This window comes from Amphibalanus amphitrite, unplaced genomic scaffold (assembly GCF_019059575.1).
Source record: "Amphibalanus amphitrite isolate SeventyFive unplaced genomic scaffold, NRLGWU_Aamphi_draft 000014F_arrow, whole genome shotgun sequence".
NCBI classification, from domain to species: Eukaryota; Metazoa; Arthropoda; class Thecostraca; order Balanomorpha; family Balanidae; genus Amphibalanus; species Amphibalanus amphitrite.
In genome coordinates, this window is record NW_024881510.1 from 760,000 (window position 1) to 779,202 (window position 19,203).

Below are 19,203 nucleotides of genomic sequence, written 5' to 3' on the forward strand. Positions count from 1 at the left end.
CAAATTTTGACGTTAAAATTTTCCAACAAAAAAGGTGTCTATTGGATGCAGTTTGAGCTCAGGAACACGATGGTGTCATTTATATTGGTGTACGATGTCAAATACGTACTGAAAAATTGATTTGAAAAATTAATAATTGTGAATTTCTTTGCAATAATGCGTATAACTTGGCCATTTTTGAAGATATTTAGCTAAAACTTGCTAGAGTTAGTCATAATCATGCGTTCTGTCACATATATTCCGTTTTTTTCGAAAAGTCAAAAACTTTTTGAAAAAAAAATATAAAAATATAAATTTTGAATATTATTATATATAATTTTCGAAATTTTCAAAATTTTGAAAATCCGAGATAGCAGTTTGATAGCGCGGTCAATTCTGAGTCCTTTCATGCAAAGAAATTGGATCTAGCTTAAAAACTGAGGCCTTGGGAGCGATTGCCGTGGTTCAATGTTTTGCGTCGAAATCGGACGAACATGACGTCACTCTGACGTCATTTCCGGCCGACCTATGGTAGCTACGAAGTTCAAATTTTGAAACAAGGTGTCAAATTGATGCAGCCGAAGGTACTGAAAGTTTGGCGTCGATCCGTCAAGCGGTTTGGAAGTTATTGCAGAAAAACGGGAGGGGGGCTATAAATAGCCCCCCTCCAGTGGGGCGCGGGTTAATATTTGCCTGAAACGTCTATGACTGATTACTATATAGTAACAAAAAAAAAAAAACATGTTTTACCAACATATCATCACATACTCAAAGGAAGCCATTTAAGCTAAAAATGTTTTTTTTTCGAAACTTCGCTCAAGCTGCTCGAGGTAGGTAAAAGCGCTCGAGGTACAGGGTGGAAAGTAATTACGCGAACATACTTTTTCGTCTTATAGCAATGGAAAAAGCGGCGGTGACATGAAAATTTCATCTTTTCATATATTCCGCACATGACAAAGGCGTTCAGGCATAATTGACATGAGCATGTCAAGCACTGTTGGCCAAAGCTTAGTCCACGCCTCCTGGAGCTGTCTGGTGAGGCAATCGATGTTGGTGGCTACTAGCAGCTCTTAGACGCTCTCCTGAAGAGTCGCCTGGATATTTTTGATCAAATTGAGGTCTGGGCTATTCCCAGATTGACCATTATATGCCCAGAAGAAGAACGGGTTCTCAAAGCACCAGTCTTGCGTCTTTTTGGCCGTGAGAGGAAGGACTTTATCAATCATGAAGAAGATTTTCTTTGCGTCGGGCACAAAAGTGCGCTCAATCATTTTGCCCCTTTTGGTGCATTGATGGATTAGATAAAGAGACTCGTCTGGAAGGATGTTCCACTAGTTGTATACTTTATTTTTGGTGGCCTTGTTGGTCACTACATGCAATTCTGACACCATCCGGGCGCTCATAACACGCTGATGTGTGTTCCTTTGCCGGATGTTTGAAGGTTGGGACGGGCGGGACATCGGACGCATCAGCAGCCCCCAACGCGTTGTTCTGCAGGTTTGACGGATGAAATAGCTTCGAAGATGTCTCACCCAACCACAAAGCCAGCTGCCTGTCCTCCTCTGTTCAGGTTTGGCGGTCTTTAGAAAACTTAAATTGACTTAAGGCCGCCGTCCACTGTGCGGAACGCGTGCGTTCCGTACGGAATTTAACACAGAACCCTATGGGCGCATCCGGTCCGTACGGAAATCGTGTGCGCTCCGTCCGGACCGCATCCGAACGGCAATCAGCTGTTGATTTTCCGTCAGCTCTCCGCATGCGTTTCGGATGCGGTTGCTACGGAGACGGAAGAGTGATGTCCGACGCGTTGAACTTTTCTGCGGAAAACGCATCCGGAACGTCCGGAACAGACGTGGTTTGGGGCCGTATCGGAGGCAAACATTGTGAATTGTACGAAGAATTGGAACTCGATCATCATGAAGTAAGTAAAAATTATTTCCTTAGAATGGCAAGAGTATTCGCTGCTGGTTACTTGCAATATTTTATTTGGTAATAAGTGATAGGAAACATTTATTAGCTCTCCGCATCCGGACCGCATCCGGACCGCATCCGGACCGGATGCGGCCAGCTTGCGGCGACATTCCGGACGGACTCCGGACGGAATTCCGTCGCAGTGGACGGCGGCCTTTAAATTAACAATTCTGCTGTTAATTCATGAATTTTGGCCATCTCGATTGTTTGTACGGCTTGATTTTCGAATTTTCACGGACTTATGTATGAATCGTGATATCTTAGATCGGGTACCCGGCCAAAGTAAACCATTTCGCCTGTTTTCGGGTCGACTGTTGTCGTTTGGTCGCGGAAATGGTGACCACCCATTCGGCGCCTGAATTCGCCGAGGTTTTACTGCCGCCAACGGCTTTGCTTTTTAAGTCCTCTTAAGTTTTATCATGCTTCAACCAAACGTGTAATTGAGTAATGCTGGTGCCGAGACCGTTCCGAGTCCCTTCCGCACCAATCCAGCCAAAATAATCACAAACGCTTTCCCTGGCAACTTCAAATTGAGCTCTTTGCCCATTTTGGTCTTGAGCAGCGTATGGCGTCAGCACCACTCGAAGCCGAGAGGTGTTGTAGACCTTCCAAGTCATTTTTCAAAGTAAGGTCACTTTTGTTAGATGAGGCGACAACAAACACGACCAGTCATGTTCCATAACAGCCCGCGTTCATACAAAATCTCCACTGACGGGCGAAATTGTAAGAAAATACATGTTCGCGTAATTACTTTCCACCCTGTAGGTAAAAGGTTTTTGTTTAGATCATATAACCAGTTTTTCTGCTTACGTGAATTTTTGTTTTCCTCAAGAAAAAGATCCGAATTTGGGATTGAAGGGAGTTTGCAAACAACAACTGCTGCTGTTTGGAATGCTTTTGGCAAAGAAGTACTGTCTGGGCGCAAAATGACCACCGCAGTCGACGCGCCCGTAAACCCTAATGAACGAAGATGTAGGCTGTCGATTGGTCGGGGAGGATACTTATCATTGGTGGACGCATGCATACATATTGCACATTGCGCATTCGCCGCAAGGCAGGACTGGGTATGTCCAGTTTGGCCCTGGCTTGGTCCACATCAATGCCTCGGCTTTCTCGCGGTACACATTGATCGTGCATATAGTTTGTCGTTTTGTGTCTAATGTCCTGGGTATTTAGATCTTTCTTCTGCATGTCATACAGGATCATGTAGATAGTTTTTTTTTTTTTTGCTGGTGGTGGTGGTGGTGTGTGTGCATGTTGTTGGAATTTGGGAGGCGGGTGCTTCAGCTGATGTAAGCTATCAGTGTCCTTATTGGTGATGTTGTTGTGTACTGAGCCGTGGTATTTACTGGATTTTCCCTTTGAGCCTTTCTTTTTACCCACCGTAAAGTGGGGCTATTTGAGACAGTGGGGCTATTTGAGACAGCAAGGCAATGGTATAGTAAAATCGCTGTAAAATGAAAACCGTTTGATGTTTTTTCGTCATTTATGCTTAGGCTGATGTGGAATTGAACAATGAATGCTCTGAATAACCTTTTTGAAAATTTCGAAAAGTTCTGAAAGAAATTTGCAATAAAATACGAAATACAGAAAAACGCACAATTTAAGTTGCTCGAAAAGGACCCCTACCTGCAACTTAAAAAAGGTGAAGTTTTAACAGCTTCGCCACTGTATCTATCGCTACTACCTTTTTGCTTATAGGTTAAGCACATTTTTCATGAAAATATTATATATTGTTAACGGTACTGCCGATTGCGTAACCCATTGTCTCAGAATCCCGATGATGCCCACCTGGTCAAACCTCAACAGATATGCCAAATAGCTGATGATAACGGTGATGCGATGCACCCGAGAAGACTTGCCGCCATCTACCTGAAGTGCATCGACCGTTCGACATGAGCAACACCGGTGAATCGGTCGTGGTCATAAACGTGCAGTGGGTTCATGGTAGGTAATTTAAGCAGCAAGCAATATTTACATGTTCGTAGTGTAACATAATAACCCTTTAGCTGGTGACCAAACTAATTATTCTGATGAATATGTGCTTAAAATGTGCTTCATCAGTCACTGACTCATTCGACAATCAACATATGTCTACCTTGGTTGACCAAAAAACACCATCGAATGTTACTTAACACATGAACGTACTGTTAGGTGAGCCTATCCAAGTACTTGATGTGGTAGGGTAACCGGCCAATTGATGCGGCATGCAGCGATCGAGGAAAATCGGCATAAAATCAAAACCGTTTAACATTTTTCTGTTATTTCTTCGCATGGAGATGTACAATGGAACAAACAATCATGCAGACCATTCACTCAAATGTTTTGGGAAACCTTTTGCCTTGTTTGATTCATTAGAGTGTGCTTCATAAGGTAGCGAGACTGTCTCAAATAGCCCCACCGACTTTCGGTATATCTGTTTTCACGTCACCGGGGCTATATACAAAAACTTACTTTCAAAATTTTACTGTCGATGACTTTAAAATGGTCCTTGATGATCATCCCGTCAGTTTGAAAGCTATGGGTCACACCATATTATGATAGCCTTAGCATATAGTGATGCAATTTTATACCCTACCGAAATGAAGTGTCCTACGAAAAAGGAAAAGATTGAATATAAAAGTCATATAACAGTCTTTGAAAAAACAATTTATGCCAAAATGATCAAAATTCAATTTACAAATGCATGGCGTTTAAAAAAATTATCTCTAGCGTGACCGAAATTCTTTAATTTCCTTGCAACTAAAACTGTCTCAAATAGCCCCACCCTATGGGGCTATTTGAGACAGGCTTTAACATAAAAAATAACCTCAGTCATTGTTACTAGCTGAACCAAAATACACCTATATGAAAGAGCTCACAGAAAACTACATTTTTGCAATTTACATGCTATAAGAAATATGAGCCGTCTTAAAGGGAGAGGCAAAAAACTGTAAAATCCGTTTCAAATAGCCCCACTTTACGGCATCGATTAATTGCTGTTACGCCACGCCACGTAACATTCACTTTCACTACCGTGCGACACCCAAGCATCAACCCAGAGATCCGATCTCAGGAGCCACTGCACTGCTCAGGGAGGCTTCCGATGATTTGCACATTGCATTATTCATTTATTTTGATTTCATTTAATTGGTTTTATGCTTTATTTTCTTCCGCGACATTTGAATATATATTAACACATGGTTTCCCGTGTGTAAATGGTTTTAACGCACGACGTGGATGGATTGGAGCACGAGTGTGTTAATGCACGAGTGAAACGAGTGCATTAACGCACAAGTGCTCCATTCCATCCACGAGTGCGTTAAAACCATTTAGGCACGGAAACCATGTGTTAAACTAATTAATACATGCTTAACGGTGCGAATTTGAATTAAAATTAAACTTAGTCCACGACACTAAAAGGGCCTTTTATGGGAATTCTAAGAATAAAGTCAATGCCCCTTCCGAAAAACTTCAGTCGAGAAATTCATCACTGCACGCGCGTGCACCAATTTAAATTGGTGCACGGCTACCTTCGAATTAATGCACGATTAATCTCCAGTGAACGCACCGTAAAGCATGTATTAATATCATTTTCTACACATTACGTAGCTCGGTTATTACTTATTATAACCCAAACTAGCCAGACTTTTACATACGTGTATGTGACTGACTTGCCAACGGGTTCCTTCGTTCGTGCTCCAAACTCGAGTTAATTTTTTTCCAATATTCAACTAACGGCTGTTCGAACATTGTATCAACCTGACATTCCATCTATGATATTGTATCGATTGACGTTTTTGAGTAATTGCCAAACCCTTTTCAAGGCTCTGAGCGGAATACTTGGACGCCTTTTGAAACGTGTTGTGGAATAATCGAGCCACGAAGCAGCGAGTTTTTTTTTTTTTTTGCAACCACGGGCAACTTCTTGGAGCATATTTTGTTTTTACCTAAACAGAGCCCATACATTGCCTGAATCTTGTTTATGAGATTTTTTTTAAATAGATATATTTATTTGTACCTATATACTTTATTGAGACAGATATGGATAGACGCTATTTTATAGTTATCAAATTAGTTATAGTTATAGTTATCAAGTCGTCACAAGTTCTTCATGAAATGTTTCGCTATTTGATGATTACAAAATCCCTAGAACGATTCGTTTTTTTTTTTTTTTTTTTTTGGCTGGTTCATACCATTGATGGTGCTCTGCAGCTCAGAAGATCAGAATGGGGCTATAAGTATGCATGCGTCGTGTTCCATTCCTCACGTACCTACCTATAATACGTGTAGGGGAAGGAGGGTGAATTGCGCCACCTTAACGAAAAACGCTAATTGTAAGAAAACCGCTGGAGATATAAGCATGCACTGGTAACCATTTCAAAGAGGAACTCATTGGCTACGATTTAAGAGCCTCCCGATCAATTGAGAATGTTTCGTTTGCTTCTGACAGCTGCTTTTTCAGAAACATGCAAAAGGGCGCATTTGCCAACAACTGCTGTAAATTGCGCCAGGGGGATGGCGCAATTAGAACCCAATTGCGCCCTATACTTAAATATGGCTAAGTGATTGAGACGGAATGCATACACCCCGGCAGTCTAATGTCATTGCGGCTTACTTAAACATTTATAATGTTATTCAGGCTGGTTAAATAATAAATGTAGATATAAATCGCGATGTTTTTTGCCCAGGTAGATAACTTTACATGTGTCCGTACGCTTGTAAAAGTGCAACAAAAACGTTTACTGTAACCGACTAGATATATGTGATCGTATGCGCCTATACAGTTAAATTTCCAATCGTTTCTCGCAAAATTAATCATTTTATCGTTTTGAAAACTTAATGACATCAGTTTTTAGTTTTTTATCATAGCTGTCACTTCTCACGCCTAAGTCCATGTTAAAAATGTCGTATTTTGTCCATTACACCACAAACCGTAGCCTAAATGGCAGCTGCATTATAAGTTTGACGAGAGAAATAATTTGCGGACTGACGACAGCGGGCTGCTCCCTTGCCTGACATCAAGCTCCTGCTTTATTGCAATCAGTTAAAGGAAGGGTGCCACCTTTTGGACACAACGCAGTTTTTACAAGATTAGCCTCACATGAACCTAAAAACCGGCTTCACTTACCTATGCTCGAGACGGTCAGCATTGAATCCGCACGTGAAGTTATCATTTGCGAGTTTTGCTGCCAGCATTCGGGCAGGCAAAAATCTTCAGCACTATTTCCTCGTCGTGTATTATATAATAAAATAAAATACCTTTTTATTTATAAAACATGAAATCAGCAAAGGTATGTATAAAAGTTATACTTTTGAAGCATGTTTTATCATTTTGAAAGGGTATATTTTTTCTTTATGGTATACACTTAAGTTTTAAAATTTTAATTGGGAAGTTTTTCTAGTAAGTTGCATGAAGGGTGAAGGGTTCCATAGATCTCTTAAGCATTGTAAAGGAAAAACCTTTACTCGACTTATTTGATGTTCTTTTCTGATGTTCTTTCTGATGTTCTTTTGATGAAACCTTTAGTTCAAATCATGTTATCTTCTTCCTTTTTATTTGTTCATCTTTTTGTCTCAGTTGCGCCATCAATGCAAATGGCAGAATGATATGTTGCCATGACAACAGGATATGCCAGCCGGCCTAGCTGCCACATAAAACGACCTTGAGTTGTAGTGGTGATATAAACAACGATCTTTTTTTTTTTGGCCAATGTATTAAATGCAATGTTTCGGTTTTTTGTATATTGTGGACGCGCTAACCACGTCTAAAAATTCAAATAAGTAAAATAGATTCATAGAACAAAAATTTCGGAAGGTGGCACCCTTCCTTTAATAATGCATTCATACTGTCGTGATATAATGACTACACTATTATTCTATTTGCGCCCCCTGGCGCAATTGCCATGGGCGCAATTAAAATTGAGGTACTTTTTAATAAAAGCGTAGAGGTTATCATAAAGATGTTGAAGAATGTTTACTGTTTCAGTGAAATACAATGAAAAAATGGGGTTTCTTTCTAAATATCACTCTGAAAATCACACAAATATCGCAAATTTTTATAGCCAACGGCTCAAAATACTGCAAAAAAGTTAAGAAAACGCCAAAACATCTTTGATGGCGTAATGAGCCTTGCTAATTGGCTTCATCAGAGAGTTTGGGCCATAAAATGATCTATCCAGTGGTGAAAATAATGTTTTCGAACACAAAAATCTAAACATGCCACTGAATCCGTGGGAATGTTGGTGGGCGCAATTGGTTAGGAGGGCGCAATACACCCACTTTCCCCTACAAAACATAACTATAGGTGCACTGAAAATCCTATGGGGATTCAACCTGAGAGGGATAAATTTCTATCAGAACCAGGTGAGGGAGAGGACAATGTAAAACTATTTTGGTTTAGGAAACACCAGATCTTGGCATGCTATGGCTAATTAGTTCTTTTTGCTTTTTTTTTTGTTTTAATGGCTACCTGTTAAAGTTAAGCAGGGAGGATACATAGCATCGGTTATATATTAATTATTATATTGTATTGATGTTTCCTGTTCTTGTTTTTATTTGTGTTTGAAATGTTTATTAAAAATTTGACAGAGAGCGGAAGTGGGACGATGTACCTACCATTGCTTATAGCTAAGGGCTTTCCCCTTTTTGTCGGAAAGAAGAAAAACAATTTGTCGATGCTGTCACATATTTTGTTCTGTTTACCCAAGGCCATGGCATCGATGATGGGAATTTCTGACGGGAAAATTGAGTTGTTTGCGCTGAGAATGCCTCCGTGAAGTTAACCCACATTCCTCTGAAATCGTGTGACGTGTTTTAGCGCCCCAATTTTCCTATAGAAGTTTTCTACAGTTAAAATGGCACCGAATCTGTGTTCTTGAGACTTTCATGTGCAATGCAAGAAGCAACACAAACACAAAATAGCCTTTTGTTGGGGACGTCCAGCATTCGGCACCATTGAAGACGGAGTCGTCAGTCGATATTATAGACACGTGATAAGGATTACACATTACGTTTTGTGGTAGGTACTCTTTTCAAAAGGATCCGTTCTATTCTGTTTTGTACAATCATATTTCTCATAAGAATAAAAAGCTGCGATTTTTCGAAGTTCTAACAGACCGCTGTGATGTGCGAGACGCTATATAGAAGTGGGCGGAGATCAGCACTGGCGGATCCAGGGGGGGGGGGGGCCACCGGGGCCATGGCCCCCCCCCCCCCAAAAGCCTGAAAGGGGGGGCCAACATATCTTTTGGCCCCCCCCCCAAAACGCTTGAAGAAAAATTAATGTGAGATGGTTGCGTAGTAGATACCTACTAGAATCAGCAGCGTGATTCAATAGCGTAGAGAAAGTCAGGGGTGCGGGAACTACTTTCAGACTGGGGGGGGGGGGGGGGGCACACCATAATAGAGATCAACCTAGGGTCCCCCCAAATCTAGTTTCTCACCGGTTTTAGGTCACTTATTTTTCATCTCTTGGCTTTTTCAACAACAAAAAAAGAAAACATTTGCAAAAAGGGCGGTATTCCGTCTGAAAGTTGTGGTGGCACCGCCCCCCCACTGGTGGATTCAGGGAGGGGGCCACCGGGGCCATGGCCCCCCAAAAGCCTGAAAGGGGGGGCCAACATATCTTTTGGCCCCCCTCCCAAAACGCTTGAAGGAAAATTAATGTGAGAAGGTTGCGTAGTAGATACCTAAAAGTTAGAAACACCGGCGTGATTCAATAGCGTAGAGAAACTCAGGGGTGCGGGAACTACTTTCAGACTGGGGGGGGGGGGGGGGGGCACACCATAACAGAGATCAACCTAGGGTCCCCCCGAATCTAGTTTTCTCACCGGTTTTGGGCCACTTATTTTTCATCCCTTGGCTTTTTTCAACAAAAAAAAGAAAACATTTGCAAAAAATGGGGTATTCCGTCTGAAAGTTGTGGGGGCACCGCCCCCACGGCCCCATAGTTGGGGGGTGGGCAAGCTGTCCCCACTGCCCCGGTTCCCGCGCCTATGGAGAAACTACCTGGTTTACTAGCTTCCTTCATAAAGTGTCGTCATGTCTTGTCGTCACCCGAGAAGGTCTTATTGCATACATATCGATTGAACTGTCAAGTTAACAAACTTGCTCTGGCAGCCTGACCTGACATGACCCGGCAATTTTTCATTCACGGAATATGCGCAATAATTTTTTTAGGAACACTCACTGAGTTGGCGTTGAAAAGCTTGTTTTGTTTGGTAATTGTACAAGAAGCATATCAGGGACCTTTTTGTCCCTTCCCGTGAAACGGTAAAAGACTTATTTCGGTCAGAGCTCAGGCCAATCTCTAAGGGGTCAGTCGGGTCACTTATTTCTTAAAAGGGTCCTTACGGCATCCAAGGACCAATTCCGGCTTTTGAGTGCACCACATCAGCATTTGATGCTGCGACAGATGGTGAAATATGAATATATGTTACAGGCCGTATGAAAATTGTCCGTTTGCAAACGGCCTGGCCCAGTCAGGGCATATGAAACAGCCTGAAAACACCGGCCGTTTGCAAACCATGACCTGAAATATCAGACCGTTTGAAAACGGCCTAGTTAGTTTCGGCCTAGCGGATCCAGGGGGGCCACGGGGTCATGCCCCCAAGCCTGAAAGGGGGCAACATGTATTTTGGCCCCCAAAAACACTTAAGAAATATGAATGTGAGAAAGTAGCGTAGTAGGTAGAAACTACCGTATCATTAAAAATATGTGAGCTTGAGTGTTGGTCTCGTCTTCACCCAAGAAGTTCTTATTGCATACTTTGCCTCTCGATCGACGCGTGAAGTTATCGTGTAAGTTATCATGAATCCGATCGCGACGAAACTTTAGCACCCTCATGTTGACAAAGTCTGAAAATTTCATGACCCTGACCCAAGTGACCTTTGACCTGTGGCCTATTTCTCGAGACTATGTTTGGCCATGTTTGAGGCCATGTTTGGCCGGAATCGCGATTCCGCGTATGTCGGCTCACATTATCCGCTCGTTTACAGTCTTTTCATGGTTTAAAACGCTCAAACATGTGAAATGATGTTGGTCCCAACCATTGTGGTAGGTGTCAATGTCACCTTAGGGTCAAGTCAGGTCATTGACCTTTGATGACCTCGGTGCACTTTTCCGAGTTTAACATGTTTCTAGGATAGTTACGTTTAGCTGATTTTGAATTTAGCATTTAGCAACCATTTGAACATTTACGAAGTAGTTTTGATGCCTTCGTATCATGTTACGTAGCTGCCAGTGGTAGTCGGACATCTGCTACACGGACGCCCATAAGTACTGGTTGACCTGGTTGACCTGACCTGGCCTGCCCCGACATGGCCTAAAGGCATGAAGACATCATCTATGATCCAAACTAACATGAAATTCGTGATCAGCACAAAAAAAAATATATTACAGCCTTACTTTAGGAGGTTCTGACAGGCCCTGATTTTCCCGTCTTTTGGGTCTGTGACCTGACCTGGGCGGTGTTTCACGGCACGCTGCCAGCGCTGTTGGCACTTTTGGTTTCCATGGAGACATCAACTAGCCTATACCTACAACACTACCGAAGGTTGACCTTAGCTCGCGGAATGCGCTGGCAGCGGCTGGCAGCGCGACCGTGAAACACCGCCCTGGAAGGTCAACCAATGACCAAGGACCTTAAAATCGGGTATCATCGGCTTCCTCTCGTCACTCACAGGCAACACACTCGTTTTTTTCCGCGAGCTCTAGCTTGATCAGGGGCCGAACGGCAGAGAGGTTCAACCGACACCTCCCAGCCCGCGAAGGCTGCGCCAAGCACCGACCCGGAGCGGTGGTCGACAAAAGCAATTTGAAGTGTTTTCAAAGTAATATTAAGGCACGGGTTGAGTGGGCTACCATTTCTCTCTCTATTTTTTTTTAGTTTAAAAAAAAATTATCGTTTCAGGGCTGTGACGAAAAATAAGTGGCCTAAATCCGATGAGAAAACAGGATTTGGGGGTACCCTAGGTTTGGCTCCTTGCACGAGTTGCCCCCCCCCCCCAAAACGCAAGTCTGGATCCGCCAGTGGAGATCAGCGCTAGACGTTGGGCTGGAATTGTGTTAGATACAGATCGGGAACGGCGGTAGGCTCAGACACTCAGAGCTACGGGGGATACCAGATTCAGATGTATGGATATGGATGTAGATAGCTTGGGTGCAGATAGCCGTGTTTGTACACGCTGTGGGATGATCCGGCCGTGGGACCGCCGAGCACGCGGACTCTCTGTTCCGGAGATGAGACCATAGGTGTGCGATGATCCGACTGTGAGACCGCCAGGGACGCGGTTCGTCTGTTGCGGAGATGAAACTGGCGCGGCGTGATGAAATGTAAAGCCGCAACACACGGCTCGCGCCAGCCATTTTATCGAATGGGTGAAAGCTAAAGGATTCATTGTTTTCAAAACCGCAGGAATGCATGCAGCGATTGAAGCTCCGCTTTAATTGATGCAGATCGTCTGACTCTTTGAAGACTTCGTGTCGATCCGGCGGATACCGCGAGAAATCGGTGTCTGGGCCTGCCGCCGAAACATATCCTTCCTGCTACACGGTGATTCCATTGTCAGGCTTACGGACGGACGTGTGTTCCTGGTCGGGCGGATTGCAGGGGGCGGCGGAGTGCTTCCGTGCATGGCATGCGCCCTAACAGTGTTAGCACTCGTAAGCCGGCATGGCATTTCTGGTTTCAGCTCGTATTGCAAGAGCTTTGCTTAGTCATAACCGGAAGTGCGTGCGTCATAGGCTTTATCCTCTTCGGCTTCTACCAGTTAACATTTTATCCCGCATTTTGTATGTTAAGCTGGGCGTAAACCCGGTCGAGTTTTGTAATAAGGTTCTTTCTCGACTTTTCTTTATGATGCTGAAGTGTTCTAACGCTTTATGTGCGTATAGGAGTATGCGATACTCAGTTCCCAACAACTCGTACCCTGGATTGATTTATAATAACGTTACTGATTTCGTGATGCCTATCAAGCTGATGTTCCATGCGGCAAAAGCTGAACTTAAAAAGAACTAATGCACTTGAACATTAAAAGCAGGTGTAGCGACCACCAACATCGCTTTCAGCCCATCATCTGGATTACAGTTTCGTTTCATGTTATGTCCAAGATAAATTGCTTCGCTTCCGTCAGATGGCCACCTTTTGGAAATGGAAATAGACATAATAAGTTAACCTTAATTTTAGCTTCATAAATGCCTTGATATATATATAATGATATGTTTTGTATAATTATGTGTTCTCCATGTCAAGTCAGTAGTGTGATGCGCTGCTCGACTGGTGCCATTTCCTTGACGGTCGGCCCTCAGCGATCCTGTGCCACTCGTCGGCCTCTGTGGCGCTGGCCTACATGGTGTTTGACTCATGGGACTGCGACCTGCACTGGCTGATTGTGGCGCTGTGCTCAGCGCCGCCGGCCGTGGCCGAGCTCTGCGCACTGGTCGGCGTCGGACTGCTCAAACGCGGCTGGTGAGGGCGGGCCGGCCAGCCCTCTAACCTCTGCTCGGCAGATCTGCGCCCGGCCGTCTTACTTGCGCCCAGCATTGGCTTGCGCCCGGTCACCGGCGCTCTGACCCGGGTCCGGTCACCTGCCGTCTGAGCGCACTTGGATAGACTGTGCCGGAGAGCAGTGAAGTGACAGAGTTGTCCGTCCTCCGCTCCCCAAAGTCAGTGCTTGTCACTGCTATCATCGTGCTACTTCTGTCACCGTTGATAACAGTGCTGTATACTATCTCCCTGATCTCAATGGTCGCCTGTGGTAAGTCGAAGGTGCCGAAATGTGAAAACGATGCCGTCCTGTACTGTCGTGTACCTACTGCTCTAGTCAGCACTCCATTCATCATCAGTCATCATCAAACATCACTGTCACGAGTGTCGCCTATGTTGTTTTTGCACATTTATGTAACGTTTTCAATAAATGACACTGAAAGTGCCTTTCCTGACTTTTTGTTTGTTTAGTGATAGGTGGTCGCTGTATAGTGTTTGGTGCACAAGCCCTCTCACCTGGTTGCAACGTACCCATGATAGTCACTGACATTATAAGTCGAGTGCAAGGCCCTAAAACTACGGGTCGAATGAACATTGCAATGGAGTTTGAACAAATTGAGACTCGACCAGCATACCTCTTGGTTAAACAGAGTCAAAAGAAGAAAAGTATACGCCAGTCAGGCACAGAGATGTCGAATGGGAGGGGTGCCGTGTGCTACCGCAAACGAGCACTTCTCTCGTGGGAAGCAGAGGGAAGCGTGTTATCCGGTCCAAACCTCTCACAGATATCAAGACAAATCATTTGGACATAACACAAAAAGTCACCTTGGTGACGAAACGATACGAAACTATGTGTATTTCTAGAAGCTTTGGTAAGATAACGTAATCCACTGATGAATGTATTGGCCAGCGCGCCGCGGCGCTGCAGCCGGTAATGATTGACGGCGTGTAGCGCCCGCCTATCGCCATGTATCGCGGTCGTTAGTCGTTACCGCCTGGGCCACCGCAAGTGACAGGCAGCCGTCAACACCGGTGCCGCGCGGCCACCCTCATTCATTAACGTCCACCGGCGCTGCCAGCCATTCGTCTTTATTAGCAGATTACTGGCGGATTGTAGTGGGCTCGTTTGATCTCGCGGCGTGCGACGATGTTCGCCATATCTTACACGGAGGGGCTTCCTGTCTGCGCTGCCGAGCCGCTGCCTGTGATGTCGTGGGGGTCTGATCAGTGATCTGTGATCGCTGATCTGTCCACCGCGCGGGCGTTGATCGTTTGACGGGTCTGTCAGCGGCGAGACTTTGAGCTGTCAATTGTGGCCGTTTGACTGGTCTGCAGCGCTTGTCGTTCGGGTTGGTCGGTGGAGATTTTCTTACGTGTCCGTTCGCAGCGTTCTTCGTTTCTGTCAGTGGTGACTGTTTCGTCTGGTGCTGCTGACTGCTATGTGTTCGGTCTGTTAGTTAATGTCGTTTGGTCCGCCAGCTCTGCCATTTGTTGTGTTAGTCGTTGTCATTTGGTCGGTCTGTTGTGTCCGTTTGGCCGGTCTGTTGTGTCCGTTTGGTCTGTCAGTTGTGTCCGTTTGGTCTGTCAAAAGTGTCGTTTGGTCATCAATTGTGCCGTTTGGTTAGTTGTGCTCTTGTGGTCTGTCAGTATGCAGTGGCCTTTACAATCGTCAGTGGAGACCGGGTCTGATTCACCTGATTTCATAAAAGCCTCGCATGGCCTCTTTCTAAGATGACAGAAGTCGCGCGCGTATGATTTAGCAGACATGCCGGTTATGAAGGACAGGCAAAAGTGTGCCATGCGTTTACCACAGTAAAATGAAAACATGAAGGCCTAATCTTTTTGGACTTTGCAGAGCACTCAGCTTTGTTCCAATATATTCGGCTAATGTCGTCTGACTGAGGTCAAGCCAGTGGTTCGGGCTGGGTCAACCGGCGGCGGCGGCAGCGTCGTTCCCCTATCGGTGACACAGCGCCGCGTCGGTGTGAGTCTCCGTGGGCGGGCTCCACCGCCGCCGCGGCCGCCCTCCAAGGCTGCTCGGGCGGCCGCGACGTGTGTTGTCACCGCCGGTGATATTCCGATAGCCGCGCCAGTGCGCCGGTGGCGCCGCGCCTGACGCCGACTGCGCCAAGTTTGACGCCGCGCAATAATTGCCGCGCGGTGACAGTCGTAATTGGTCGGCGGGCTGCTTGCGGCACCGGACTCGGCTATCGGTGGCGGCGGAGGCGCTGCTTTCATCTGCCGCGCGCCGTCAGTAGGGCCAATTAGGGAGAGGCGGCGGCGAACGGAGGTCAGTCGGCGCGTTAGAGCCGTGACCTGACCGGCCGCCCCCGCGGCGCACCGGGCCGGGCCGCGGCTAAACACTGTACGGGGTTAGACCGCGGTTAAACACGGTCCAAGGTGCCCTTCTCGAGTAAATTGTTTTGCCACCGCGAAACTTATCATTTTTATCCGATTTTGCCAATATTTGGAAACCTCACCATGATCATTTCATGATTGAAATATTCTTTTAGGTAAATTAGATAATCTAGGATCGTGCAGTACGATTTTTTATATGGATTTAGTCCGAACCTTTTGATAGGAAGGATTCACAAGGACAGAGCCACCGCTAAGCGAAGCTTGTTGCGGTGACCCTGCCCTCTACCCTCCGATCGCGCAATTCCAGTTCTACGGCAGAATTTAGAGTCCAAAGTTTAACGTGCGCACATAGCCGCGCACGGCCGGTCCCCTCACTGACTTCGCCTGGCTACGGCCTGCCACCAACCGCAACCATACCTGTCAGTAGGCTCATAAATGTCAAGCGCCCGTCGCGCTTCGAACCCGGACTGTTATAACCGGGAACGCGTGCTCTCACCACGCGGAGTCCAGCGCTCTACGAACTGAGCTACGGGACCGGACATAATGAGGAAATGAGGTGTCTTTTTTATGAGACCCTGGTAAATGATTATGTAGTTGTATGATTTACATTTTGATCGTCAACAAGTAAATCCAAGTGCACGTGAAGCCAACCGGCGGAGTTGTCATGCCTATGGATATTACGGTCAGGTAAGAAGGTCTACCCACGCGGCGCCACCTATTTATGGATAATGTCTGCATAAATAATTTGATTTTAACTAATTCTGAGCCTGTAACCATGCAGCGACGAACGGTAAGTTGCCGTGACATTCCTAAAAACCACACTTCAGAAGTACTTTGGGTGAGGACTGTCGACTGAGGTCCAAGTTGTGCACAACTCATTCGGTAATTTCCCAGTGGCGTGCCGCGGCTCGGGTCAACGTGTGGGTGTTCGGATGGTTACGCCTACAGACCACTGTGTTAAGGCATCCGGCTGAGCAGTAGCACATATGATAAACCCACACGGGTCAGCGCTCAGCCAATCCACGGCTGGGTCATCTTGCCGACGGTACTCCTATCGGTACTGTAAACGGACCGGAGCCGGTAGTTACCAATACCAATACCAATACCAATTTTTATTCAGGCAAATCCACTCAAAGTGGCTATTCCTTGCCATCAGTCAAGTTGTGAAATGCAGTGATATAAAAAGACATTCACACTTTCCACATGCACATAAACTAAAACGGGCATAATGAAAAGGGAAAAACTAAAATAAGACAATAATGACGACGACAGCAAGTAACTAGTAGTAAAACACGCATTCCTATGTTTCCCTCGTGCTAATAAGTCGCTTGAGAGTGTGATTAAAATTGGCGACTGTCATCGTGCGCATTTCCACTGGGAGGGCATTGTACAGCATCGGTGCACGGTACAAGAACCGGCGCCTCCCAGTCTCCGTCCGTACACGTGGCAGACGCAGGTCATCATCATGTCGAGTGCTCCGTTCTCGTGCCTCACGGTTTGTTTGGAGTGAGGATGAAAGCGACACTGGTGTGTGATGCATGCAAATTTTGTGGAGTAATGCGAGCGTATGAAATTTAAATAGGTCCTCCGCATCGAGCCACCCCAGTGCCGCCCTGACGTCCGCTGAACGGCTGAACTTCCTTTTGGTGAGGGTGAGTTAATCACGTACCTATTTAAATGCTGCTAACCTTTGTCAGGCGTGCGCCTCGTGCGATGAGTGTGGCGCTAACCTGATTGAGTGGGAAAATGCTTATGCATTTTCTGCAGTGCCATGGCTGGTGGCTAGATAAATGTTATAATGAATTATCTGCATAAGTTTCCTTTTCGTACTTAGGCATTTTGACGTTTCAAATCGCGGTTGTTAAAAGCGCGCAGCCACCGACAAAGATAAGAGTAATTCTTTCGGCATTGTAAGTCCCCCAGTGGCACCAGTAGACGGTACACACACCATTTCCATACCCTGCGAAAACGAGGCTGAGCGTGCCAAAGGCGCCGTGCATACGTGTAAACGTCTGCAAAGGAAGGTATGGGAGCGGCGAGGCGCCACGGGAGCTGTTGGGCGGGCGGGTCGCGCACGCGAGGCGCCCTGTCGCCGTCAGGGCGGTAGTCTCCCGTGTTCTGAGTACCCGGGCGCCGGTACAGTGCAGCATGGGCCGGGCCAGTGTCGGAGCCGCGACTTCACTCAATGGTGTGTGACACTTACGGGGACCGCGTGAAACTGACCGAGGACTGGGGCGAATACCTCCATCTGATGATCTGACTAGCGTTCCGCCTAAGCGAAATTATATATAAAGTTGCATAATTGATTGGAAAATTATTTAAATGGGCTTGACCGGGTACATTTAGGACAACTATCTTCGTTTTATCCGAATGGAATATTGGCGTGGGCGTCTTGTGCTATCTCAGATTGTTTTTAGCCTGCGGTACCTTCTAGCAGCTCCTTCAAAAGAATAAGATATCTGGTGCCTGATTATACCTAGGATTATTGTATAAATCCGACTCTGAGCGCTATTCAAACTCATTGATCATCGAAACTGCACTCTGAATGCAGCACGGAGACCGTATATAGGCTGTGCCGCAACGCTCCATGTGTTGCGGCGCAGTCTATCCACCGCTCTGTATGAACGCGGCGGCAGCGCAGCGCCGAGCGGCTATAGCTGTCTGTATGTACATGTCAAAACTCCGGTTTTTTATATCGACAGCAGATTCCTCATATGTCTCATTGTCATATATCTTATTCTTTATGACGAGTCTGGGATTTTTTAAATTAGTCTTGGTTTACCAGACAAACTCCGGGCCCAAGCTGGGCCTGCGGAGATGGTTGAGGACCGGTGGCGCAGGGCAGTGAAGTTGCACCGGACTCGATATAGGGGAAGCGGGGGTAACACCGCCACTGTGGGAAACACCGCCACCCCATCTGGCGGCGAAAGTATGAAATGTGAAGTGTAAAAATCCGTTATTTCCTATTAACCGCACGAAGGTAAGTGTCTTCTGATTTGTGTTCCGGTGTTTCAGTGTAATCGAAGCCCAATGTGGGCAATTAAAGAAAAATGCACATTCTCTTATAAAAAATCGATGAGTTGGGAGCACTTTTGAATGTCCTTAAGTAGAGACTCATTTTGATTTACTTGATTACATCGAAAAATAACTGATCGGCTTTGTCCAGTAAGATAGGTTTGCTTGAACCGTGTAGTACATTCTCGCCGCTGGCGATTTTTGCTTGTGATCACTTATTGGGGAACACCGCCACCCCGTGGCGGTGTTACCCCAATTGAGGTTGCGGTGTTTCCTGTTTGTAGCGTGATAAGTGATGAAACTCCAAAGACACGCTTTATTTATGTTCGTAGATGTTCCTAAGTCGGGAAAAAGCAGCTTATTTGATTTTTTTACTTTATATTTTTCATGCATCCCGACCAAGCACTTGCCAG

The 19,203-nt window shown here is 45.6% G+C and overlaps 1 protein-coding gene across 3 annotated transcripts in view; it reads left to right on the forward strand.

Moving 5' to 3' along the window:
- The window catches only part of LOC122384262 (transmembrane protein 107-like), a 62,455-nt gene extending 48,593 nt beyond the window's left edge, over positions 1-13,862 (forward strand). For all 3 annotated transcript variants that reach the window (XM_043371463.1, XM_043371484.1, XM_043371472.1), the window contains one exon: positions 13,240-13,862. In XM_043371463.1, coding sequence (XP_043227398.1) covers positions 13,240-13,403 — 164 coding nt within the window. In that variant the 3' untranslated portion in view covers positions 13,404-13,862. The remainder of the gene's footprint in view (positions 1-13,239) is intronic.
- Positions 13,863-19,203: the final 5,341 nt, after the last annotated feature.